Source organism: Vulpes lagopus, chromosome X (assembly GCF_018345385.1).
Source record: "Vulpes lagopus strain Blue_001 chromosome X, ASM1834538v1, whole genome shotgun sequence".
Taxonomy (NCBI): domain Eukaryota; kingdom Metazoa; phylum Chordata; class Mammalia; order Carnivora; family Canidae; genus Vulpes; species Vulpes lagopus.
The window spans coordinates 1,253,101-1,279,097 of record NC_054848.1 but is presented as its reverse complement, the minus strand read 5'-3'; the positions used below and the strand labels follow the sequence as shown (position 1 = coordinate 1,279,097).

Here is a 25,997-nt window from a genome sequence, read left to right as displayed (position 1 = left end):
ATTCCAGACTTATAAAATCCACAGGCAGATTTTGTAGTCTCTCCGTAAGCTTCCTGGTTCTTATGGGTTGAATGATAAGTCCCTTCAAGCTACTTATTGATTTAAAAAAAAAAATTCTCACATACCTCTCGGCTAAATTCTGCGTTTGTCCCAAGTATGGAAAATCAATGATTGTGTTTTATTCTTTTAAGTTATTTTTTAAAAATTGGAGTATAGTTGATGCACAATGATCCAGTGATTTTATTTTATTTTATTTTATTTTATTTTATTTTTTTTTTGATCCAGTGATTTTAAAATGAAGACTGGCTGCCATGACCCATTGGAAGCATAGCTCTCAACCTCATCTTTGAAATTCATTCTTCTGCAGTCCACGGCAGAAGCGCATGGCTGGAGAGACGTGCTTCTCCAGTGGACGGTGCCATTGTAAACCTGCTTTTGAGGCCATCTTCCCTGGTATATATGGGGGGGGGACACCTTACTCTCTGTCCCTCTAGTACCTGGAGGATTTTGAGCATTACAGCATTGCATGGGATTGGTGCTTATTTAGAAGTCTCTATTATTGTGTGTGACTTTTCCTTGGTTCCAAGAGGGCCGGAGAGTTCAATGAGCTTAATGGGTTGTAGTTCTCAACGGGGTGATTCTGTCCCCCAAGGAACACTAGGTAATGTCTGGAGACGTTTTGGATTCTCACAACTTAGGGGTGGGATATATTACTGGCATTAAGTGGATGGAGAACAGAGATGCTGCTCCAACATCCTACCATGTACAGAGGCCCTCCTACCATAAAGAGTTATCTGGCCCTAAATATCAATACTGCTGAGCTTGAGACTCTGGACAGGGTCCATGAACTAAAACAGCATCCTGTAGTAATTTCCTAGGGCTGCCATAGCAAATGCCCACAAAGTGGGTGGCATCGAAACATCGGAAATGTATTTGCTGATAGTTCTGGAGTCCAGAAGCCAAGGTGAAGGTGCCAGAGGTGTTGGTTCCATTTGTAGGTCCAAGGGGAAAAAAAAATGTTTTTTGTCTCTCTCACACCTTCTGATGTTGCCCATAATCCTTGACACGCCTTGGCTTATCCACATATCACTCCAATGTCCGATCTGCTGTCACACGGACAACTTCCCTTGGTCCACAAATCTCTTCTTTTAAGGCCACTGGTTGTTGGATTTAGGACCCATCCCAAACCCATGGGACTACATTCTACTAAACTCATTATATCTTCAAAGACCCTATTTCCAAACAAGTCACACTCATGGGTTCTGGGGGTCGGAGCATCAAAATATCTTGGAAGGAGACACAATTCAACCCATCACACATTATTCACTTGTCAAATGTTTCATTAACACTTAGTACGTGCCAAGCTCTGTTCTGCTCAAAGGAACATGGTAAAGAAAAACTCAGAATAAGCAAAGTCCTCCTGGGATTTCCATCTCTGTGTGTGTATATGTGTGCACACAGCAGACATTAAACAAGTCGAATGCTCAGTATTCCCCAGAGCAGCTATGAGGTGCTGTGTGCACACATACGGACGTAGAAACATCAGGTCACATCTTAGTACAAACACAAACAGAATGTGAATGTTGGGCAAATCTCAAAGGTCAAGTATCCACCCTGTTCATTGTGTAGATAACAAAGTCAAGGCCACACAGGGGGCATGGCCCACCAGGTATCACGTGGGCGGTGCTGAACTTTGAGTATCATGTCCAGGGACCTTGAAACCACCACACAAAAGAGGCCAAAAGACAAGAAAAAAAAAGTATCAACTTCCTAGAGCTTAAAAGATTTCTCTCTGTTGGTCTTTTTAAAGTCGCGGTCGGCCGTGCAGAGCTTTGAATGCAGATTCTGGACACTTAAAATAATGACCTTATTTCCAACAGGTGTCTAGTTATTGTTTCGCAGATGCTATTCATTTGTCTCTTGTAGAAACTTTGCTTGTGATTTATCAAATCATTTGCATGTGCCAGCCCTCCCCAGATCCTACCTAGTTTGCAAGAGTGGCAATCACCGTTTTATTTGAATACCGCCCCCCCCAGCCCCACCTCGTTGTGCAATGAATTCCCTTGAGTCAACTCATTGACCATAAAGAATGGTGGGAACCAGGTAACATCATCAGATTTCAGAGTAAATCACCTGGACCCGAACAGAGTTCAGGCAGAGCCATGTGTAGCACCAAAAAAATCAAGCATAATGAAAGAACATTCGGCTCATTCAAGTCTTGTCCAACCTGAACCTTTTTATTCTATGTTGAAGGAAAACCTGTTACCTTTCTTGACCTTCCTGGCCCCAAAATCATGTCCAGGGAAGAAGGTTTCCATAACAGGTGGATGGAGAACTCATGACCAGGTGGTGTGAGTTCCCACCTGCATGATTGCTCAGCTCGATGGAGATCGTCTCAGTACCTGGGAAGAATATCTCAAAGGCAGCTTTCTTGGAGGATGTCACTGGCAGGCATCTCTCACGTGTGAAGCCAGCTCACCTGACTGCAGGTAGGCTCCACTTGGTGACAGCTTATGGCGCCAGGGGGACACTGAGTCTTCCCAAGTCTGATTTGCTATAAGCTGAGGTTGGCCAACTTCCTCCAAAGCCCCCGGACTTGGAGCTGATATGATCTGCATGCTTTTGCACAGACATAACTATGGACGTGCACGATGAGCGCATCCTTTCATGGCCTATGGGATCACGGGGCGGGAAGCACCCAGTCTCCCATTCCTCCACAAAGAACCTTCTTGCTGTTTCAAGACCAGCAAGAGGCAACATCGTCTCTGCAGCCTTGGGGCCATCATCTGTGTCAATGCTATCAGCGTGGCAATGCCCTGAGGCAGGAAAGTAGAAAGGAAAGAAGACATTTTGGCATGCTTTCTTCCAAAGATTCGCTCTGGTGCAAGGCTGTGTGAGACCCCTTGACTGGAGAGTCTGAGAATGGTTTGGGGGGACACCCTGACCACTCAGTTACAATTTAAATTGATAGTAGTCATGGAGGGGATCATTCCCTCTTGACTCTCTGGCAAGCTTGCTGCAGTATGTATCTGGCTGGGATTTGTTTTCAAATGCTTAGTGAGCATTAAGGGAGGTCCCACTATGTTGAGGACACACTCAGCAAAACCAACGGGGACAGTTGCAACAGACTGTTGGTCCAACCCAGCAGGGACAGCTGGTCTAATCCCGGAGAACGATCCAGTCTTCCCTTCTTTTCTTCCGTAGCCTCGCCCTCATGACGCATACCCTTCATCATCACCAGTCCTTGGCCATCACTCCCGGATCACGTGTAACAGAACCTCCCCTAATGCAGAGATTCACCTAAGTCGGCCCAGAAATGGCTTCACTTGGAGGAGAGTTTGTGTTTCTGCATTTCTGGAAGAAATTTTGCAAAGGAAAGCCATTGCTTTAGAAATGACTCCTCGGGGGACACCTGGGTGGCTCGGCGGTTGAGCGCCTGCCTTCAGCTCAGGGTGTGATCCTGGGGACCTGGGATGCAGTCTCACATCGGATTCCCTACAGGGAGCCTGCTTCTCCCTCTGCCTGTGTCTCTGCCTCTCCTCTCTCTCTCTTTCTCTCTCTGTCTCTGTGTGTGTGTGTCTCTCATCAATAAACACATAAATAAATAGATAAATAAATCTTACAAAAAATAACTCATGGAAAGTGGCCAAGGCGTGGATGTCAGATGAGGCATAATCTGAGAAACATTCACCAAACTCACCCACAGGACCTCCACATCCTCAGGCTGCAGATGCTTTGAAAACTCAGAAAGTGTGTATAATTCAAAACAAAAACAAAAAAAGTGGTACAGACATTATTTGAAGCCCTGATCATTTTGGAAGAAAGTAGGGGCATGTACTATGGAGAGACACGTCAACGAACACTGTTTTGTGCCTGAACCGAGTCAGGAAACACTTCAGCTTCCTAGGTTGGTATCTGATAAGGAGTGGAGAACGATGTTGAGCATTTTTGCAGCCACACCGACCATGCAACCCCTTCAACGCGCTGTTCTTCCCCAAAAAGTGATAGCAAACTTATTTTGCATAAATACCAATACCTTTCTCTGAGGAAGAGCAGACTGACATCCAAAAAATACATGGAATCGCCACTCCTGGAGCGTGTGTATTCCCATGGCTGGTGGGTATCTGAGCATGCATGCATTGCATTGTGTTGTGTTGCCCTTTGGGGTGCATAGTTAGGAGATATTGAAATGTAATGTGTATTGTTTAAGCATTTTAACTAAGATAATATAAATAAATAGCATACGTGTATACCATACACAGATATAAATCCCATAAAACATGCCATGTGAACCATTTTCCAGGGTATGGATCATTGGCTTCAGGCATTTTACGTCATTGTGCAACCATTACCAGGATCTGTTTCCAGGTATTTTTTTTTTTTTTATAGTAATCCAAGAGGAAACGTGCTTGGCTTTCCAAAAAAAAAAAAAAAAAAAAAGCATTTGGACAAATGCTTTGAGAACAGATGCCAACTAATCTTTCTAAAAATGATGAAATCATCGGAGTCAAAGCGCAGGGCACTGGGATTCGCATGAGTGCTGCTTTGTTCGCCACCGTCCTGCACTCCAACGCTCCTGGTGGGCCCATCTGGCCCAGAGGCGTCCCCCATGAATGAGCAAACCCATGAATGAAAAGTTTAAACCGGCGATCGTCGCTCCTGTCATGCATCCCGGGATTTCAAGCATCAGGATCCTCAAAATGCCTTTTATAATCTGCGCAGCGTATTTTATTATTATTTTAAAGAGCTCTCCGTGGCCCTGCCTCTGTGTTCCGTGGAGTGCTGAAAAGGGATTAACGGCATTAATCCTTCCCGGTGGCCTCTGATGGCACCCAGGCACGCATCACCCTTCCCCACCCCTGTGGATCTCGCAGTAATCTGGAAAGTGGAAACCCCGTTTCTGTGCACTTTCTGAAGTCCTTCATGGTGGTCCTGTATCTAGGAAAGCACACGGCTGCAGGTTGTAAGACACACGACGTCTGACGACCAGGAAATAAGGAAATACGGGTTGGTGTTGGTCGGTTTCTGTGACAGGCTGGAGGAGGACTAGGTGGTGTTGCAAGAGCGTGTGGGGGACACGCCATCAGAAACCCCAGTAAGGCAGTGGTGTCCCCAGGAGAGCTCGTGGATGGACGCAGTCTGCACCTCGACTTGGGGGTGCGTCGCTCAGAGCAAGCAGCACACACCCGACAAAGCTCTGAAGCCTCAGAAGCCTGCACGACAACCAGGGGTGTCTGCAATGGGCGGTCGGTCTGCTCTTGGTGATGAATGGAGCTTTGCCGTCTCCAGAGTCCTGTTGCGTTTAGTTAGGAAGGGGTGCCCTGCGTAGTGGAATCCCTGCATTGTCCACGCATGCGTGTCCATCCACGCAGGAACCTGCGGTCCCGTCCTTCCTTCTTCCTCACATACTGATTACGGTTCCTTCCTTCCCGTCTCCAACTCTTGGAGTGGCGGAAAGCATGACCAAGCTCTTCTCCCGGTTGCTCGTGCCTTGCTACATTTCCTCAGCGTGCTCAGCCTGCCGCGGAGGGCTGAGCCACGTGGACCCCGTGGATGGGCTCCCCTGTGCTCTGGCTGCTGTTTGGGGTCCCAGCCATGGGTGAGGGACCCTAGTCCTAACCCTAACCCAACCTTCCCAGGATACTGCTGGAAATAGCAGCCACGTTAAAACCCTTCTGGGACACACAGGCCCCTGGTGCCTGCTACCGCCTCCTACACAAACACCCTCCCCTACCTCTTACAACGCCTCCTTACCCCACAGACTCTGGACCCACCTCTGAGCCTCACCAGGAAGCGGAGATCCTACCCCATGCAGAAATCCCCAACCTACAAGCCACTCAGATGCTGCATTGGAGATGCCCCCGAAAATGCTGCATGGACCGTGCCTGTATTGGGGGGAGCTGCAAGAGCAATTGGACTCATTTGAAGAGGAAGCACTGATCTGTGTCACAATCCACACACACACACAAAAAAAAAAAACCCCGCATTTGCTATTTATTGAGCACTTAGTGCATGCACACACATTATGCTAACTGTTGCACACACCGTCCAATGCCACCGTGAGGCACCAGCATGGTGTCCAGTTTCGGAAGGAAGAAACCAAGGTCCTAAATGGATGGGCCATGGGCATGTCCCACCCCTCCACAGATAACTGAAATGTTGCATTTTTATTATTCTTATTATTGCATTCATATCTGCACAATGATATTGGAATAAAGGGGTATTTTTAACACTGGGTGTTCTGTGATAGATCATATAAGGCTGTTTTACAGGAAACCATCTCGTCCATGCAAGGGGCCAGGTTTTAGGCAAAGTAAGTGAATCAGGCACATGGGATGAACAGCCCTTTTAGGGCACTTGGGGGGCTGGCCCCAGCCACGATATTACAAATACAAATCCCCATGAATGGAATCGGACTACAGATTCCCATGAATGGAATGAGAAGGGCTGAGATGATAGCAGAAGGTGTGTGTGTCGTCTGCAGACCACTCGGCGCCACATGGATTGTCATGCTGATTCTTTACCAGACACGCCGCTCCAGTTGTTAGCATATAGTTAAACTCGGTCAGGTTTTTTTTGTTGTTTTGTTTTTTGGTTTGTTTCAGAATACTTTTGCGTTTGCAGAAAATGGCCACGATAGTACAAGAAGTGCTTGTAATCACCACAAAATCAAAGTGGCAGCTTCCCCTATTGCCAGTATCCTATATTGGTGTGCTACATTTGTTACGATTGATAAAGCAAAATTCAGAACAAATTGTTATACGGTCAATACATGATACAGTCAATACATCATAGTTGACTAGTTCATAATTACTCAATTATTCCCATTTCCTCTGATATCCTTTTTAGGATTTCTTAATATCCCGCATAAAATTGAGGCATCCTGTGTCCTTGAGTCACTCTGGGCCATGACAGTTTCTCAGACTTGCCTTGCTCCTGGACATTTTTTTGGGTTTTGAGATGTGCCAGTCAGGGATTTTGTAGGACGTGCTTCTCTGGGGGTTTACTCATGTGATTTTTTTCTTATGATGAGACTGGGGTTGTGGGTTTTGGGGAGCAAGAGCACACAGGTGACATGGCTCTGTGGTCACATCATATCCAGGGCACCTGCTCTCAGCCTGACTCATCCCCATGGACACCAACCTTGACCACCTGGCAGTGGTCTCCACTGTAACCATACTCCTTGACCTTGTCTTCTCCATACTGTTTGGAGGGACATCCCTGTGTGCTGCACACAGTTAATATTTCAGTTTTTAAAAGTAAACATTTCTCTCTGATTCAATCTCCATATATAAGAAGTGAGACAATATGTTCTCTTTGTAATAACAGTGGAGGGAAATATCCACCAATAACCACAAAAAGCCTTCACAATGAACAAACCACCATATAATCATACCGTAATCATTATAACATTTTCTCAAATCTCCCCATTTCAAAGGCTTCACCATACGAAGCTGTGCAATACCATCAGATATTTTCAACACAGAAGTGAATGTTAGGCCCCAATGTCTGAAAGCAGGGTTCTCATCTTACCCCCGTGAGTTCTTGAAGTCGCTTGTAAGGAGTGAATACCACTTCTTGCAATTGCAGAGTGGCTCCTATTGGGCTGGCCATCCCGGATGGAACAAGGATAAAGTCTCAGTGGAATTAAAAAAAAAAAAAAAAGCAAAATGAAACTACTTGAAAAGTGTGATGAATGACCTCAAACAGGCAGAAATTGCAGAGGAGGAAGCGCTTTGGAAGAAAGAGGAAGTACACTGGGGGGCCGTGCCCAGTCAGCTGACCTGGGTGAAGCTGGAAACTCTGCAGATTTATTTATTTTTATTTTTTTAATATTTTAATTATTTTATTTGTTTATTCAGAGAGAGAGAGAGAGAGAGAGAGAGAGAGAGAGAGAGACAGGCAGAGACACAGGCAGAGGGAGAAGCAGGCTCCACTCAGGGAGCCCGACACGGGACTGAATCCCGGGGCTCCAGGATCACACCCCACGGTGCAGGCGGCACTAAACCGCTGTGCCACCTGGGCTGCCCAGTGCAGATTTATTAGCTTACAAGTGACAGCACAGAGCTGACAGGTAGCTGCCCGGGTACTTGGGAAATGAGGAAGGAAATACAAGAGGGACCTGCAGGGTGGTGGTGTTGCACCTGGGCCTGAGCACCGCCCAAACCCCTGGGGGATCTGCACCAGGCAGGTGCAGGGAAGTGCCAAGGAACCGGGGACAATCTTCAACATAGGGCAAAGATTTCAGGGTTGTCCACCGCAGGGAAGGCGGCATTTCCTTTACTTCAGCCGAGTCACCCGTCTGCTGCTCTCTGCAGAGTCTGAAACACGCCATCTACAGCGTCCATGCCTATGAAGAAAACAAAACAAAACAAAACAAAACAAAACAAAACAAAACCAAAGATAGACAAGAAGAACCAGAAAGATGTCATCTAAATCATGAAAAAAGCATCATCAGGCAACCTGGGTGGCTCAGCTGTGTCTCTGCCTTTCTCTGTCTCTGTCTCTCTCTCATGAATAAATTAAAACAAAAATCTTTACAAAAAAAAAAAAAGCATCATCAATATCAACCAACCCCAGATGACTTAACGGTGGAAAGAGCAGACACTAACTTTTATTTTATTTAATTTTACTACTTTACTTAAATTTTAATTTATTTTATTTTTATTTTGTTTATTTAATTTTTATGTCGTTTATTTTATCTTATTTTATTTTATTCCATTTAAATTCCAGCGTAGTTAACATGCAATACAACATTGGTTTTAGCGGTACAATATAGTGATTCAGTGCTTCCATTTGTCACCTGGTGCTCATCACAGCAGGTGCACACCTTCATCCCCCATCACCTGTAACCCTCATCCACCCACTCACGTCCCCTCTGGTGACCATCACTGTGTTCTCTAGAGTCGAGAGTCTGTTCCTTGGCTTGTCTCTCTCTTTTGTACCTTTGCTCATCTGTTTTGTTTCTTAAGTTCCACACAGGCGTGAAATCATATGATAACTGTCTCTCTCTGATTGACTTATTTCACTGAGCATAATGCCCTCCAGTTCCATCCACATCATGGCAAATGGCAAGATTTCATTTTTTTTTAATGCCTGAGCAATATCCCATTCTCTCTATACTCGACCACATCTTTTTTATCCATTCATCTGTCCATGGACATGGATTGCTTCCACCAGACACAAACTGTAAAAATCTTTCTGGATCTAAAGGAAAATACTGACAATGAATGAGCAGATGGGGAATTTCATGAGAAAAGTAAACAAAGAGCCAAGTGGGTATTTCATACCAAAAGAATAATATTAGAAACAGAACATTTACTGAATACACTTTATTGCAGCCTCAAAATGGCAGATCAGTACTTTTTTTTTAAAAAAAGACTTTATTTATTTATTCATGAGAGACACAGAGGGAGAGAGAGAGGCAGAGACACAGGCAGAGGGAGAAGCAGGCTCCACACAGAGAGCCCAATGTGGGACTCGATCCTGGGACCCCAGGATCACACCCTGGGCCCAAGGCAGATGCTCAACTGCTGAGCCACCCAGGCATCCCTCAGATCAGTATTTTTGAATATACAGTAAGAGAAGTAACTTCATCTGATGAATAGGGAGGAAAAATGATGTGAAAAATGACCAGGGGCCCAGTGTCTTGTGGGACAGTATTAAATAGTCTAGAATAGGAGTTTGGAGCTTTATGTATATATGTTATAATATTCATATGCTATATAATAATGCAATAATATGTAATAGAATATTTTATTATCATACAATATATTATATATTATGTATATTATACATATATAATACATCATAAATATATTACATCATTACATTATTATACTATTGATATAATATATATAATTAATATATTCATATATTATGCTAAATATCATATGGTACATAATATAATAATATATGTCCTATAATAACACGATATTGCATTATTATAAATTACAAATAAAAATGTATCATATATTATCATAACACACTATTATATATCAATATTGTTATATATTAGGGTATTGTATATAATGCTCCTATATCATGTATTATCACATTATGTATGTATTATATGTTATATTATATGTTACATTGTTCTTTGTTCTATATTAAATTATATAATATTGTATAATATATAAGTATATATTATATGATATATATTACATATTATTTGATCAAATAATATGTTATTTAATATGTCAAATAATATGTTATTTAATATATCAAATAACATGTAATTATGATATGATATATGTTATAATATTGATAATATATTTATATGTAATTATATATGAATATATAATATATTTATATATTTACATACATAATAGGTATATTGTGTATTCCTATTATGTCCCCAAACAGCTAGGAACCATAACAACCCAAACCACCCCCGCCCGAAAGGTGAATGGATAAGCACATTGCGGCACTCCCACTTAGAAATAAAAGGAATTTTTAGGGGATCCCTGGGTGGCGCAGCGGTTTGGCGCCTGCCTTTGGCCCGGGGCGCGATCCTGGAGACCCGGGATCGAATCCCACGTCGGGCTCCCGGTGCATGGAGCCTGCTTCTCCCTCTGCCTGTGTCTCTGCCTCTCTCTCTCTCTCTGTATGACTATCATAAATAAATAATAAATAAACAAAAAAAAATTTAAAATAAAAAAAAAAAAAGAAATAAAAGGAATTTTTAAATAATTAAATAATAAATAATTTAAATAGTTAAATAATAAAAGGACGACCACAGGTACGTCCCTGTACATCCTCGGGCTGCGCACGACATCTCTGCAGGGTCCCGCCTGGCTTGGAAGCACTGGGGTCCCCCGCGTCCCATGTGGCACCACCTGCGACCCCAACTCCCCAACCACACAGTGCTGGAAGGGCCCGTATCATAAACATCATAGCTTCCTTGGGGTCTAGAGAAAACCCGCAGGTCCCCGAGCAGCCCGAAGTGCTAACTCTCCACCCCACGCCGCTCTCCCTGGTGACGTCCCCTCAGCGGACGACCCTTCGTATCCTGGGGACCAGGCACAGAGCCTGCTTCCCCCTGAGCAGCAAGCTTGAGGTCCCCAGCGGCTCCAACAAGGCGGTCACATCCTCCTACGGGAACCAAGGTGCCCTCTTGGTCTTGTTCCTAAAACACTGCCAGTTCCCTGTCCCCCTGTGCCCGTTACCCCATGGGAACCGACCTCCTTTCCCCGCATGCTTCAAGGTCCCATGTCGTTGGGGCCACCATGTGGTCACCTTTGCCTCGTCCATCCATCACATCCATGCAATAAACCCCGACACTCCCCGGCTGCAAGGCCTGGGTTCCCCACATTCATCTTGATTGCATTCTCATCCCCCCCCCCACCCCGATTTGGAAAGATGTGACACGGAAAGCACTGTCCCCAGGTGGTTAGGACTTGCATGCGCCCCTCGCAGGAGGGGGGGGCACCTGAGGGGCTTCGGGGCCCTGGGACACGCAGAGGGCGGCTCTCACCATGTAACAGTGGTCCGTCCGCGCCTTAAAATAGGCAGGTAATCCTGAATTAACCTGCTGCCGGCGTTCTAATCCCATAAACCCCCCAAATGCACCGAAGGAGCAGGGGTGCCGGGAAACCTGCGGGGAGCCCGGGCTGGCCCGCTGGGAAACGGCGATGTCCGCCCCACGACCGCCAGGACCTAGATTCTGCTCGCGACCGACGTCCTGGTCACCGGCCCTTCCAGGCCACGGCCACAGGGGCTCAGGGGCGGCGGCGGGGGGCGACCCCCAGATTTGAGCCTTCGGCAGAACCAGCGCAGCCCACCCTGGGGACGTCTTGCCCGAAGAACACTGGGCTCCCGCACGATTTGGGGCGATTTAGGACAAGTCTGGTAAAACCGGTCCAGAGGAGCACATGGGGCCGGGGAGCCCCTCAAACCATTGCTGGAAGCACCTAGGGAAGCCCGCAGCTCTCAGCACCCCCTCCCCAGTTCAAGGCTCCAGAAACCTCCTGGGAATATAGGAGAAAGGGGGGCCTTCAGCGTCACCCCCGGGGCATTGACTGGCTTGGCTGCGTGTCCACGGAGAGCTCGCTTTGCTTTTGGGACAAACGCTCCGAAGTCCCTCCCTCCCTGCTTCCTGCGGGAATCGCAGCCTGGGCCCTAGATCACGGACACCCACCCAGGTACCCCCAGGCACTCCCGACACACCGGCCCCCCCACCCGGGACCCCGCCTGCATCTCCAATCTCCGTCCACAGGTCCTGCCCTGACCCGGGCCAGACTGGGGACCCCCACCCACAGACCCCGCCTGGACCAGGGACACTGAGGGTCACAGCCGTGCCCACCCCACACACCAGGACCTCACACGCGGAAACCCTTTGGGGAGTGGGACGGGGTGCCAGGGGCCGTGATTCCCCGGTGCTCTGGGCGGGGCACACCTGGGCCTGCAGGCCGACAGGACCACCTGGCAGGGGATCCCCGGAAGGCTCCTTGGCCTCAGTTTATCTGTAGGACCGGGGGTTGCAGAGGCGGAAGGAACCCTCCTAACCCAGCTGGCCTGGCCGCAGGTGCAGTCCAGGGGCCGGGAGGGAAGGGGTCGCTGCGCCCACGACCGCGAATCCGAGAAAGCACCGAGCGCACAGGGTTTATCAGCAAGCGCGAGCTTGGGCCCCGGTATGCACGGCCCAGGGGGGCAGGGGCTTGGACCCCGAGGGGGCTCCAGCTGGGATTCTATGGGCTGGCCTGGGGGATTCCCGAAGGGGGGCAGCTTCTTTGTTCCGATATGGGGGAAAGTGGGGGGAGTTTCTTAAGCTGTTTTCTTAAGCTGGCGGGGGTGGGGGGGGGCCTGCGGGTTTCCCGGTGAGTGAAGTAGGGGCCTGGGGGCCTGTACTGTGCCAGCGCCGAGCTTCAGGTGTGGTGCCCTTGATTGTCTCCGCCTCCACAGGGTACAGCCCCCGTGGTGGGGGGTGCCCCTAGGGCTGGGCGAGGGTGCCCCCTGCAGTCGGACCCGGTCCGTCCCGTCCTAGTAGTAGGGGAGTGAGGAGGGCGAATCCAGGGGGTCCTGGTGCAGGGTTCAGGGTTCTGGAGGCTTCCAGCGTGGGATCCTGTGTCCCAGACTTGGCAGGGGTGGGTGGTCTCTGCTGGTGTGTGTGCAAGGCACGTTAGTGTGGGGGCCCCTGGGTGCTACCATTAGGGGGTGTGAGTGGGGGTCTCGGGCCCTGGCAGGCACTGAGGTCCTTGTGGGGCCAGGTGTGGGGGTCCCTTGGGAGGGTTTTGGGTAGGGGTCTGGGGGATGGGTCTCAGAGGAAGTCCTAGCAGTGGTCTGTGCAGGGTGGAGGGGGCGGGTCTAGGGTCTGGGAAGGGTCCAGGGAAAAGGTCTTGGGTGGGTCCTGAGCCGGGTTGAGGGATCCGGGTGGGGGTCCCCCGTCTAGGGTGCCTGCTGGGTTCCCAGTGCAGACAGGGGTCAGGAGGGGTTGCGGTGAGGTTCCAGAGTTGAGGAGAGGTCAGTGGGCAGGGGTGCGGGGTCTGGATGGGGTAGGGAGTGGGTCAGGGTCCTAGAGCAGGAGTCTGAGGTCGGGTCATGATCCGAGTGGGGTCCCCCTGTTTGGGGTCCAGAAGGGGTTCTGGGGTGTAGCAGGGGTAGGAGAGGGGTCCACGGGCAGTATCCGGGGTCTGAGTGAGGTCGCGGATGGGTCCCGGGGGAGGCCAGGGTCCAGGCATGGTTGGTGAGGGTCCTAGGTCGGGGGTCCAGGATGGGGGAGGCCGAGGAGGGGTCAGCAGGCAGGGAGCCGGGGTCTCGGGGAGGTGGTAGTGGGGGGTCCTGGGACAGGAGTTCGGGGTTCGGTTGGCGTCGGAGTGGGGTCCTGGGTCCAAGTCCAAGAGGGGTCTAGGGGTGTGGGTGGGGTCGGGGAGGAGTACCTAGGTGGGTCCAGGGGGGTCCGGGCGGGGTCTGGGAAGCTTAGAGGGTCTGGGCGGGGTCGGGCAGGGGAGTTCCGGGGCCGGGGTTGGGGAGGGGTCCCTAGGGTGGGTTCCGGGGTCAGGGCGGGGTCGGGGCAGGGTCGGAGAGGAGTCCTGGGCAGGGTTGCAGAGTCTGGACGGGGTTGGGGGAGGTCCTTAAGGTGGATTCCGGGGTCGGGGCGGGGTCTCTAGGGTGGGTTCTGGGGTCGTGGCGGGGTCGGGGAGGGGTCTCTAGGGTGGGTGGTGGGGTCGGGGAGGGGTCTCTAGGGTGGGTTCTGGGGTCGTGGAGGGGTCAGGGAGGGGTCGGGGAGGAGTCCCTAGGGTGGGTTCTGGGGTCGTGGCGGGGTCGGGGCGGGGTCGAGGAGGGGTCCCTAGGGTGGGTTCTGGGGTCGCGGCGGGGTCAGGGCGGGGTCGGGGAGGGGTCCCTAGGTTGGGTTCTGGGGTCGGGGCGGGGTCAGGGCGGGGTCGGGGAGGGGTCTCTAGGGTGGGTTCCAGGGTCGGGGCGGGGTTGCGGGCTCGGGGAGGGGCCCAGGAGGGGTCCTCGGGTGAGTTTCTGGGGTTTACGGCGAAGTGTGATGGGGGCGGTGTCGGGGTTGCGTTCCGGGCGGGGTCCCGTTCCCGGGTCGCGGTGGGGGCGGGGTTTCTGGGCAGGGTCCGTGGGGAGGGGGTCGGGGCGGGGCTCCGCGGTCGCGGAGGGGTCCCGGGTGGGGTTGCAGGGTCGGAGCAGGGTCTGGGCGGGGTCGGGGCGGGTCGGGGCGGGGTCCCGTTCCCGGGTCGCGGTGGGGGCGGGGTGTCTGGGCAGGGTCCCTGGGGAGGGGGTCGGGGCGGGGCTCCGCGGTCGGGGAGGGGTCTCGAGTGGGGTTCCGGGGTCGGAGCAGGGTCTGGGCGGGGTCGGGGCGGGTCGGGGCGGGGCGGGGCGGGGTCCCGTTCCCGGGTCGCGGTGGGGGCGGGGTGTCTGGGCAGGGTCCCTGGGGAGGGGGTCGGGGCGGGGCTCCGCTGTCGCGGAGGGGTCCCGGGTGGGGTTCCGGGGTCGGAGCGGGTCGGGGCGGGGTCGGGGCGGGGTCGGGGCGGGGTCCCGGTGTCTGGGCAGGGTCCGTGGGGAGGGGGTCGGGGCAGGGCCCCGGGGTCAGGGAGGGGTCCCGAGTGGGGTTCCGGGGTCGGAGCAGGGTGTGGGCGGGGTCGGGTCGGGTCGGGGCGGGGTCGGGGCGGGGTCCCGTTCCCGGGTCGCGGTGGGGGCGGGGTTTCTGGGCAGGGTCCTTGGGGAGGGGGTCGGGGCGGGGCTCCGCGGTCGGGGAGGGGTCCCGGGTGGGGTTCCGGGGTCGGAGCAGGGTCTGGGCGGGGTCGGGGCGGGTCGGGGCGGGGTCCCGTTCCCGGGTCGCGGTGGGGGCGCGGTGTCTGGGCAGGGTCCGTGGGGAGGGGGAGGGGGCCGGGGCGGGGCCCCGGGGTCAGGGAGGGGGCCGGGGCGGGGTCGTCGGGCGTGTTTGTGGGGGATTGGGGCGGAGTGGGGTCGGGGCGGGGTCCCGGGCCGGGTTCCGGGGGCCGGGGCGGGGTCCCGGGTGGGTTCCCGGGTGGGCTCCGGGCGCGGGGCGGGTCCGGGGCGGGCCGGGGCGGGCCGGGGGCGGGTCCCGGGTGCGTCCCGGGCGCGGGGCGGGCGGGGCGGGCGCGGAGGGCGGGCCTGGCGGGCGCGTTTCCGCCGGCCGGTGTGGCTCCGGGCCCCGGGGGCGGGCGGGCGGTGTCGGCGGCGGCGGCGGGCGGCGCGGAGGCGGCGTCCGGGCAGCCATGTCGCCTTTGTCTGCGGCGCGGGCGGCCGTGCGGGTGTACGCGGCGGGCGCGGCGGTGGTGCTGGCGCAGCTGGTGCGGCGCTGCGTCGGGGGCTTCGCGGAGCCAGGTCAGCGGGGCGCGGGCGGCGGGGGGTGCCGGCGGGGGCGGGGGGTGCCGGCGGGGGCGGGGGCCGGGGCGGGGGCGCTCCGAGCTCGTGGGGGCGGGGGGGGCGCTCCCAGCTCGGCGGGGCCGTGGGGGGCGGGCGCACCCTGGCTGCTCCCGCGCCCCCCCCCCCGGTCCCCGCCGGGCCCGCGCGCCCCCTCCCTCCCCTCGCTGCGTCCCTCCCCGACCTGGGGCCGGGCGCGCGGCCGGGGCGCCCCCGTGTGCCCCGTGCCCCTGCGCCCGCGGGGAGCGGCCTTCCCGGAAGGCCTGGCCGTGGCCCCGGCGCCCTGGTGCTCGCGGGAGCTGCGGCTGCGGGGCCGGCCCGGTGCGCGGCGCGCGGGCGAGCGGGTGGGAGCGGCCCGAGCCGGGGAGCCCCGGGGAGCCCCCTGCGAGCCGCGGGGACGCGCGCCCTGCGCTCCACTCCCCGGGCGCCGCGCTGCACGCCCGAGCCCCGGGGTCGCGGAGGCCGCAGCCCAAATGCCGGGGGATCTCGGCGACACACAAGTATCTTGCAAACAAAGTATCCGCTGCGGCCTGGGGGCGGCGCTACATTGTATCCAGGGGCGCTTCGCCCGCGCCTGGGGGCACCTGAGGGGCGCCCCGGGCCCGCGAGCCGCCGCGACCCTCCTGGGCCGAGCGCACGCGCCCCGCGCCTCGCTGCCAACTACGGGCGCTTCAGCAGCGCTGCTCCCAGCGGCCCACGGCGCTCCACGCTCCCTTTTCTTTCTTTTTCCATAAATACTGCAAGATTCCCTAAGGGCCTTTTTTCCTGCCTTACGGTTTCCCACTTTTTAAACATCTTATTTATTCATGACACACACACACAGAGAGGCAGAGACCCAGGCAGAGGGAGAAGCAGGCTCCATGCAGGGAGCCCCATGCGGGACTCGATCCCGGGACTCCTTCCTCGCCCTACAGACGCGCAACCGCTGAGCCACCCAGGCGTCCCTGGCTAATGACTTCCTTAATCCTGTTCCCTTTTCTCCGTATTCGGTCATGGTAAGGAGTCAGCACCCGATGCTTACAACACGCAAGATTGTGCTCACGCACGGTGCACACCGCGGGTGATCCTCCTGCACAACACTGGGCTTCTCCTAGCGAAGTTTTGGGGGCCCTCAAAGGTGCTAAGCAGATGTTGCAGGGTGTGTGTCGCCGGGAAGTGGGTGCCCCGGCCCCCGTGTTGTTTGGACATCGGCTGCCCTTGTACATTCCTTCCTGTCTCTACCCACTGATGTGGGGCAGCGCACGGGGATCCCGGTGGGCCACGCTTTGCAGAACCTCAGCCCTGACCCGCAGGAAGGTGTTTGTCCGTGGACCCCACCCTCCCAATCCTCCACCCGGGAAACGAATCTTGGGTTTGCAGGACCTGCGCTGTTACGTGTCTGATACCCTGCAGTCCATCGCGGTTTTTGTTTGTTTCTTTTGACTATTTACATGCGTTAGAGTGCGACAGAGGGCGAGGAAGGAGGCAGCAGGTATTCCGGAGGCCGGGGATCGACAAGGGAACCCGTGCGCCTTTCCAGTCAGCTTGTGAACCGGGAGGCACGGGGGAAAGCCACTCCAAACTGTAGAGCGCCATTCCTTACATGTCCCCGTGCGATTTCCCTCGGACACGGGCTTGTCACCCATCTAGGAGCCCGTTCGGGGCGCGCCGCGAAAGACGGGGTGAATCTGGGAGTGCAATTCAGAGTGGGGGAGGGTTGTCACTGCACCAGGACACCAAAACGGGCTTGTTTGGGAAACTTCTTTTTGGCGTGTCTACAGGGATGGCTTCTTCCTTTGTTCTTTCTAGTTCTTGATTAAAAATAATCGTGGAAACATTAGAATTCTCATGAAATCACGTGGCAGCCAGAGGAATCCTTGTGTGTGCCCCCAAAGACAATCCTTATATATATAAAGATGAATTTTTCCTTGTTGGTGCTACGCGAGCCTCGGCCTGTCTGTGGGGTTAGAAACGGTTTTAGATTCTGGTTGGAGAGCGTCTCTGTCATGTGTTTCCTGCAGGCCCCATCGCAGTCGCTGTGCCTTTGAAAGCTTTTGTGATTTGCTCCACACTGGATGGTGGCGTTTGAACTTTGCCCCTGAGACCTGGGGCCTCCAGCTAAACAGTCACAAAGACCCAGTTCCCATTTCCGGTTGGAAGTAGCTGGAAGTTTTCTTTTTCTTTACTTCCTCTTTCTTTTCTTTTCTTTTTCTTTTCTTTTTTTTTTTTTTTAACTTTGCGAGCATTGACAGAAAGAGGTCTGTCTTGCACCTTTTCTAAACGGGAATACGCGTGGCACGTACGATGACTGGTGTCACTTAGATGCACTGAAGGAAGGGAGAGACGAGAGGTCCGCTGTCCTCGATGTTCACGTTTCTTGATTTCTTACGAGTTACCCCAAACCAGCTCTTTACAGACTGAGGATTGATGGTCATGCCTTTGCAGAGACGGTCTGACTCCCAGAACCTCTGTGTTCTGCAGACGGTATCCAGGCGGCCCTCGCAGACAGGTGCGTCCACTCACCGTAGCTTACAATACGTGATTTAATTACCGCATCCGACATCCTGAGGTCGCCCGAGAAACTCAGCCCGTGGGTGAAATCCTGCCGCAAGTTGTTGTTCTCTTGGGAGCGATACGTCTCGATGTATCAGAGCGTTTTGAAAAGGAGAGAAAGTCTCCCTGATGGGTTCTCGAGCGCAGTTCCCACATCGTACACATTTTTTATACGTTCCGCTGGAAGTAGGCGGGCATCCGGGTATGGAAAGTATGGTACCCGGGTATGGTATACCTGCGGAGGCCGTATCCACCCCAAACCGTGTCAACCAGCCCGCGGACCGAGCTGTTTGGGGAGGCCTCCTGGTTTCCAGACGACAGGATTTTAAGACGCCTGTCCAGAGAAAGTGAATTCTTGTTGCTTCTGTGGACACGGTGGCTCCAGGCACATGAAACCCTGGGAGATCCCAGCTTCGTGATTTAGGGTTCCTTTCGTTTCAAAAAAACAAAAACAAAAACAGAACAAAAAAAGAAGGAGGATCCCAAACAGTGTCAGTTTATGCGACTTTTGCCTGCTAGGAATGAAACCAGAAATGTAAGACCTAGTTAAGAATATATTAAGAATCGCAGTGACAAGCCGGCTGCCTGTAAGTAGCAGTGACACGGTGCTTCAGTGCAGAATAACGACGTCCTCCAAGACGGAGGATCGCGGCGTCCCCGCCCCCGTGTTGCCTGTTAGCAGGCGTCTCGAGCTCCGGGATGCGGGGAAGGCGGCGAGTTCTCTGTGCTGTTGCTTGCACCTCCCCTGGGATGTGCTGTGTGGGTGGCTGTGTGGGAAGAAATCTGGCTGTTCTCGCTGGAAAAGGCAGGACTGCACAGGACCCCGGGAGGGGGTGGGGACGGTCCCCCAGGGGTGCCTGGACCGCCTGCCTGCATGAGCTGTGAGAGTGTATCTTGAAGAAGGTTTTGCTGGTGACTGTGACCGAAGCCATGGTGAGCCGAGTGGTACGGATGGTGGCGGAAGGCGCCTTATGCAGCCTTACAGGGGCTCCCCTGCTCATCGCCTCCTTTCCTGGGGGGGCCCCGGAGATTGAGATGTAACTGTCTGCACCCGAGGAGAGGAAACCCAAGTGGAAGGCCCAGCGGGGGCGCCTCCGTGAGAACCCGCTTGGCTGGGGATTCCTTGTGCTTTGTGCGCAGTGCTTAGCTGGGGTTTCGTGTCGTCGTTTGGCTAAGTTGATGATACTTATCAGAAGCAGGATAATAGGGCCGTAGGAAGACCTGATACGGGTAGATGGTGTCGCCGGAGTAGGATGTACCGGCCGCTACTCCACACCCAGGGCGAGGCGCCGTGGGTTCCTCCCGCGGTTCCTTGCCGGCCGTCTGCGTGCTCCTGACTGGGCCGCAGAGCGTGCAGCCTGGGGGTTCTTCCGTCCAGCCCAGGTTCCACAAAGCCCCATTCATCAGGCCTGTTGTGACATCTTCCTGGAAGGCCTCAAGCAGGCCGGGGTGGCAGGGTGTGGCCGTCCCCGGGGACGTGGAGGGTGCGGGGGCATTTTGGGCAAGACGTTGACGCTCAGTACCTTTTATGAGTTTTACCCTTGTCCTAGGACTGCCCTGGATCCGCCTTACCCTAAGTCCCAGTGGCTTAAAATGGGAGAACTTCATCCTTTCCAGAAAGTCATCCTCTCCCAGCTCTGGAGAGCAGAGTCTGAGACCCACATTGCTGTGTGGGGCTCCAGGGGACGTTCCTTCCCACTTCTTTCAGCTTCTGGGGGCGGGGGGGGGGGCTCCTGGCTTGTGGCCCGCGTCCCTCCCACGATCTTGTAATTTCTCGTTTAATCACATCTGGGTCCTGTTTTGAATAAGGTTCGGTTCACAGGTTCTGGGAGTACCTGAATTCTGCTGGGCGGGGGGCGGGGGGGCACCATGCAATCCCCTGGAGACGTCGGCATTTCGCTCTGAACAGATTCCCAACGCTCGGAAAACTGCCTGGTCGGTGCAGGCTGTTCTCTAACCGCCCACCCCCCACCCCCCACCCCCCGGGTTAAAAAGTTACAGACTTAACAGACACCTTTGAACAGAACCCAGCTGCCGATTTGGGTGTCTCTGCCCTGACTGGCGGCTCTGAGGGACCCGACGTGGGGGCGTCAGGGACAACAGGACCCCCCCACCCCGCCGTCCGCCCGGGGGGGGCCGGCTCCTTGGTTGTCAGAGCCTCCCTTCCGAGAGCCTGGTGATGCTGGAACCCGTGCACGGCACGTGTGGTTGCCCACGCTGGGCATTTTGAGAAGCTCCGGGGATCAAGATGTCCATTCCTGCCCCACTAACGTTACCGATGACGGATGTGCCAAAGATAAAAGGAGAACATGCCATGTTCAAAAAGGCGTCGTTTCAAAACATTAAAATTCGGAAAAAAAAAAAAAAAACCAAACCCAAAAACGTTGCGGTGCCTCTTAGCCAACCCAAAGACTGCTCTGTCCAAATTAAAGTCTCGCTTTTTGCTTCCTGGATACCCCTGCCTGCTGAACCTTGGGCGCTTTGCAAAAGCCACGCGCACCCGGAAAGGCGGCCCCGTCGGGGCCCTGTGGCCCGCGGCTCGGAGACAGAGCTGCCTCGGCGTGGCGTGCGCTCGCTCTTCGCGGGGCAGCCCCCGTGCCTGGGTCCCTTCTCACGCTGTGTTTGTCTTGCTGCTTCTCAGCAGGTGCGCAGGAATGAGTGGAGGCCCCGCAGGCGGGCCGCGGCGCAGAAGCCATGGAGGCGAAAGGCCTGGACCCGTCCCAGACAGACCTCAAGTTAGTGGCTCACCCGCGCGCCAAGAGCAAAGTGTGGAAGTACTTTGGCTTCGACACGAACGCGGAGGGATGCATCCTGCAGTGGAAGAAGATCTACTGCCGCATCTGCATGGCCCAGATCGCCTACTCGGGCAACACCTCCAACCTCTCCTACCACCTGGAGAAGAATCACCCCGACGAGTTCTGTGAGTTCGTCAAGAGCAACACGGAGCAGATGCGCGAGGCCTTTGCCACCGCCTTCTCCAAGCTGAAGCCCGAGGCCTCGCAGCTGACCCCGCCGGACTCGCTCGCCACCAAAGCCGGCCACGGCCACGAGAGCAAGCGGCAGCAGGAGCTCACGGCCGCCGTCATCGGGCTCATCTGCGAGGGCCTGTACCCCGCGTCCATCGTGGACGAGCCGACGTTTAAGGTGCTGCTGAAGACCGCCGACCCCAGGTACGAGATGCCCAGCAGGAAGTACCTGTGCAGCAAGGCCATCCCCGAGAAGTACGGCGCCGTCCGCGAGGCCGTCCTCAAGGAGCTCGGCGACGCGTCCTGGTGCGGCATCTCCACCGACATGTGGAGGAGCGACAACCAGAACCGAGCCTATGTCACGCTGGCCGCGCACTTCCTGGGCGGCGGGGCCCCCGGCTGCCTGTCCGTGGGGTCCCGCTGCCTGAAGACGTTCGAGGTCCCGGAGGACAACACGGCGGAGTCCATCACCAGGGTCCTGTACGAGGCCTTCATCGAATGGGGCATCAGCGCCAAGGTGTTCGGGGCCACCACGGACTGCGGCAAGGACATCGTGAAGGCGTGCTCCCTGCTGGACATCTCGGTGCAGATGCCCTGCCTGGGGCACACGTTCAACGCCGGCATCCAGCAGGCCCTGCAGCTGCCCAAGCTGGCCGGGCTGCTCGCCCGCTGCCGCAAGCTGGTGGAGTACTTCCAGCAGTCCACGGTGGCCATGTACATGCTCTACGAGAAGCAGAAGCAGCAGAACATGGCGCACTGCATGCTGGTGAGCAACCGCGTGGCCTGGTGGGGCAGCACGCTGGCCATGCTGCAGCGCCTCAAGGAGCAGCAGTTTGTCATCGCCGGCGTGCTGGTGGAGGACAGCAACAATCACCACCTCATGCTCGAGACCGCCGAGTGGGCCACCATCGAGGGGCTGGTGGACCTGCTGCAGCCGTTCAAGCAGGTGGCGGAGATGCTGTCCGCCTCCAAGTACCCCACCATCAGCATGGTGAAGCCGCTGCTGCACATGCTGCTCAACACCACCCTCAACATCAAGGAGACGGACTGCAAGGAGGTGAGCATGGCCAAGGAGGTGATCGCCAAGGAGCTGTCCAAGACCTACCAGGAGACCCCGGAGATTGACATGTTCCTGAACGTGGCCACCTTCCTGGACCCCCGCTACAAGCGCCTGCCCTTCCTGTCCGCCTTCGAGCGGCAGCAGGTGGAGAACAGGGTGGTGGAGGAGGCCAAGGGCCTGCTGGACAAGGTCAAGGATGGCGGCTACCGGCCGGCGGCCACTGCCGAGGACAAGATGTACGCGCTGCCCGAGGAGCCGCCCGTGAAGAAGCTGGTGCTGGCGTCCACGCCGCCGCCCACCAGCGTCATCAACAGCATGCTGGCCGAGATCTTCTGCCAGACGGGGGGCGTGGAGGACCAGGAGGAGTGGCACGCGCAGGTGGTCGAGGAGCTCAGCAACTTCAAGTCCCAGAAGGTGCTGGGTCTCAACGAGGACCCGCTCAAGTGGTGGTCCGACCGCCTGGCGCTCTTCCCCGTGCTGCCCAAGGTCTTACAGAAGTACTGGTGCGTGGCGGCCACCCGCGTCTTCCCCGAGCGGCTCTTCGGCTCCTCCGCCAACGTGGTCAGCGCCAAGAGGAACCGGCTGGCCCCGGCGCACGTGGACGAGCAGATCTTCCTGTACGAGAATGCGCGCACCGGTGCCGAGGCCGAGCCGGAGGACGAGGACGAGGGCGAGTGGGGCCTGGACCATGAGCAGGTGTTCCCCCTTGGGGATGCTGTGCACGCGGGCTTCTTCGGCATCAGGGACAGCGGCTTTGTGTAGCTGCCGGTGGGTGGACAGGTGGTCACCACGGCGCTGGCCGCTCCGCTGTAAATACCAAGCGCACGGGGGTGGCCGTGCTGGCGGGAAAAACGTGGGCTACGCACCTTTCCTCTGAGAGCCCACTCGCATCCCAGCCAAAGCGTAGGGATGCGCTGGGAAGGTTCCAGAAGCCCCTTTACGCACCTGCTGGCTGCTGGTTGCAGATGATAGCTCCCAGAGCATTGCAGCCAGGAGGGAGGGACAGTGCAGGGAGGGACGGAGGGAGGGAGGGAGGCCCCTTCGCTTCCCAGATAAGGAATTCCACCCCCGGGACCCGGTCCTGTGCTCCGCGGGAGGGCTAGCTGTAAACCCAGGTGGAAAAATTAAAAAAAAAATCAAAACTCCCGCGTCCTTCCCAGCCCAGAGGCTGTCAGCAGGCCTTTGCACACCTGTTGCACTCGTGCACTCCCGTTTACTGTCCAGTCCAGGTGGGTGCGGCTGGGGGACACCGTCTGCAGCCCACGCGCCCCGCGAGGAAGACACAGCAGCTTCAGGTTTGGTGCAAAGCGTGAAAAGGGAACCCAGGGCGAAGCCGTGCCAGAAACGAGCAGGAGAAAGGCGTGGGGCGTGCCTCGTCTTCCGCCCTGGCCCTCGCTGCCATTCGCTCTGTGCATGTGGTCCCGCGAGCCCGAGGCACCTGGGTCCTGAGCGTGCTCGTGTGTCCCCGGAGCTTCGGAGGGTCCTCAGTTTCCCCAGGACGAGAGTGGAGACCCTCCTGCCCGCCCTCGGAAACCCTGGTTTTCGAAATTACCAGGGACCGGAATGTGCCCAGGGTGATTGAACTTCTCTCTTGGGGGGCGGGGTGGGGGGTCGAGGGACTCTTGCATTGTGTCTTTTTAACTCTGTGCTGCGAGGGCCGCTGATTTGTTTTTTTTAAAACACGGACAACGGGACGCTTTTGCCTTGATGACTACATCCAGGAACCTGGGGCCGCTGGGCACGATGCGCGCGGGCAGCACCTGCGGGCATCCCGGACATTTAGGGAGGCGGATGCGTCCGTGTCCTGGGGAGGTGACCCCCCCGCGGGGCCCCTACCAGGAACGAGACTTGGGTCCCGACGACACCGACTGGGTAGGAGGTTTCCTCACGGGATGTGCTTTTTTGTTGTTTTTTTGTTTTGTTCTGTTTCCTATTTAACGCTTTCGAATTTGACTCTTGTTCAATAAACCCGAGAAGCCAGCGGGCTCCTACTTACTTGTGTGACGTGTGTTCATTGGGACCGAAGCCCTCCAAGCGCACGGAGGCTGTCGTGGCTTCCCTGAAAGACGTCCTAGGCCGCGAGGACAGTCCCTGCCCGGGCCAAAGGGTACGTATGGCCCCTTCTGGAGACCTGTGCACCCCTAAACGCCGCGGAATAAAGCCGCCCTTGGTGACGTGCGTGCGGGAGCAGGCCTCTCGCGGTTTCCTTCACTGGCTGGTCTTCGCAGGCGAGTGGTCTTGGAGCCAGGGCCTCGGAGCTGTGAGCAGACACCTGTTGGGAGGGGAGGAGCTGGTGCTGGTGCCACGGGGACGCAGGTGACGCGCGGGGTTCCCTGGGGAGTGTGTGTACGGCCATGTCACGGTGACGCAGCTGGTGTGTGGGGTTCCCCGTGGAGCGCGTGTACTACCGTGTCACGGTGACGCAGCTGGTGTGTGGGGTTCCCCGTGGAGCGCGTGTACCCGTGTGTCACAGTGACGCAGCTGGTGTGTGGGGTTCCCCGTGGAGCGCGTGTACCCGTGTGTCACGGTGACGCAGCTGGTGTGTGGGGTTCCCCGTGGAGCGCGTGTACTACCGTGTCACAGTGATGCAGCTGGTGTGTGGGGTTCCCCGTGGAGCGCGTGTACCCGTGTGTCACGGTGACGCAGCTGGTGTGTGGGGTTCCCCGTGGAGCGCGTGTACCCGTGTGTCACGGTGACGCAGCTGGTGTGTGGGGTTCCCCGTGGAGCGCGTGTACTACCGTGTCACGGTGACGCAGCTGGTGTGTGGGGTTCCCCGTGGAGCGCGTGTACCCGTGTGTCACAGTGACGCAGCTGGTGTGTGGGGTTCCCCGTGGAGCGCGTGTACCCGTGTGTCACGGTGACGCAGCTGGTGTGTGGGGTTCCCCGTGGAGCGCGTGTACTACCGTGTCACGGTGACGCAGCTGGTGTGTGGGGTTCCCCGTGGAGCGCGTGTACCCGTGTGTCACGGTGACGCAGCTGGTGTGTGGGGTTCCCCGTGGAGCGCGTGTACCCGTGTGTCACGGTGACGCAGCTGGTGTGTGGGGTTCCCCGTGGAGCGCGTGTACCCGTGTGTCACGGTGACGCAGCTGGTGTGTGGGGTTCCCCGTGGAGCGCGTGTACCCGTGTGTCACGGTGACGCAGCTGGTGTGTGGGGTTCCCCGTGGAGCGCGTGTACCCGTGTGTCACAGTGACGCAGCTGGTGTGTGGGGTTCCCCGTGGAGCGCGTGTACCCGTGTGTCACAGTGACGCAGCTGGTGTGTGGGGTTCCCCGTGGAGCACGTGTGCGCCGGAGCCACGGTAACATAGCCGGTGGCCGGGGTTCCCTGGAGAACAGGTGTGCGCCTGTGTCATGGTGACGCAGGTGATGTGCGGGTTCCCCGTGGAGCGCGTGTACTACCGTGTCACGGTGATGCAGCCCGCGGGCGGGGTTCCCTAGAGAACACGTGAGCGCCATGCCATGGTGACACGGTGATGCACGGAGTTCCCGGTGGAGCACGTGTGCGCCGGAGCCACGGTAACATAGCCGGTGGCCGGGGTTCCCTGGAGAACAGGTGTGCGCCTGTGTCATGGTGACGCAGGTGATGTGCGGGTTCCCT

At 55.9% G+C, this 25,997-nt stretch overlaps 2 protein-coding genes across 5 annotated transcripts in view; both read left to right on the top strand.

The window, feature by feature from the left end:
* Positions 1-15,665: 15,665 nt before the first annotated feature.
* ZBED1 (zinc finger BED-type containing 1) lies at positions 15,666-24,392 on the top strand. Of its 2 annotated transcripts, none has more exons than XM_041740177.1 (2): positions 15,666-15,804; positions 21,017-24,392. In XM_041740177.1, exon 2 carries the CDS (start codon positions 21,070-21,072, stop codon positions 23,161-23,163), a length of 2,094 nt encoding a protein of 697 aa, XP_041596111.1. In that variant the 5' UTR covers positions 15,666-15,804; positions 21,017-21,069; the 3' UTR covers positions 23,164-24,392. The 2 variants fall into 2 exon arrangements, with proteins under 2 accessions (XP_041596111.1, XP_041596112.1); XM_041740178.1 differs by having other exon boundaries at positions 15,669-15,804; positions 21,020-24,392.
* The window catches only part of DHRSX (dehydrogenase/reductase X-linked), a 193,621-nt gene continuing 183,301 nt past the window's right edge, over positions 15,678-25,997 (top strand). For all 3 annotated transcript variants that reach the window (XM_041740181.1, XM_041740180.1, XM_041740179.1), the window contains exon 1: positions 15,678-15,804. In XM_041740181.1, coding sequence (XP_041596115.1) covers positions 15,696-15,804 — 109 coding nt within the window. In that variant the 5' untranslated portion in view covers positions 15,678-15,695. The remainder of the gene's footprint in view (positions 15,805-25,997) is intronic.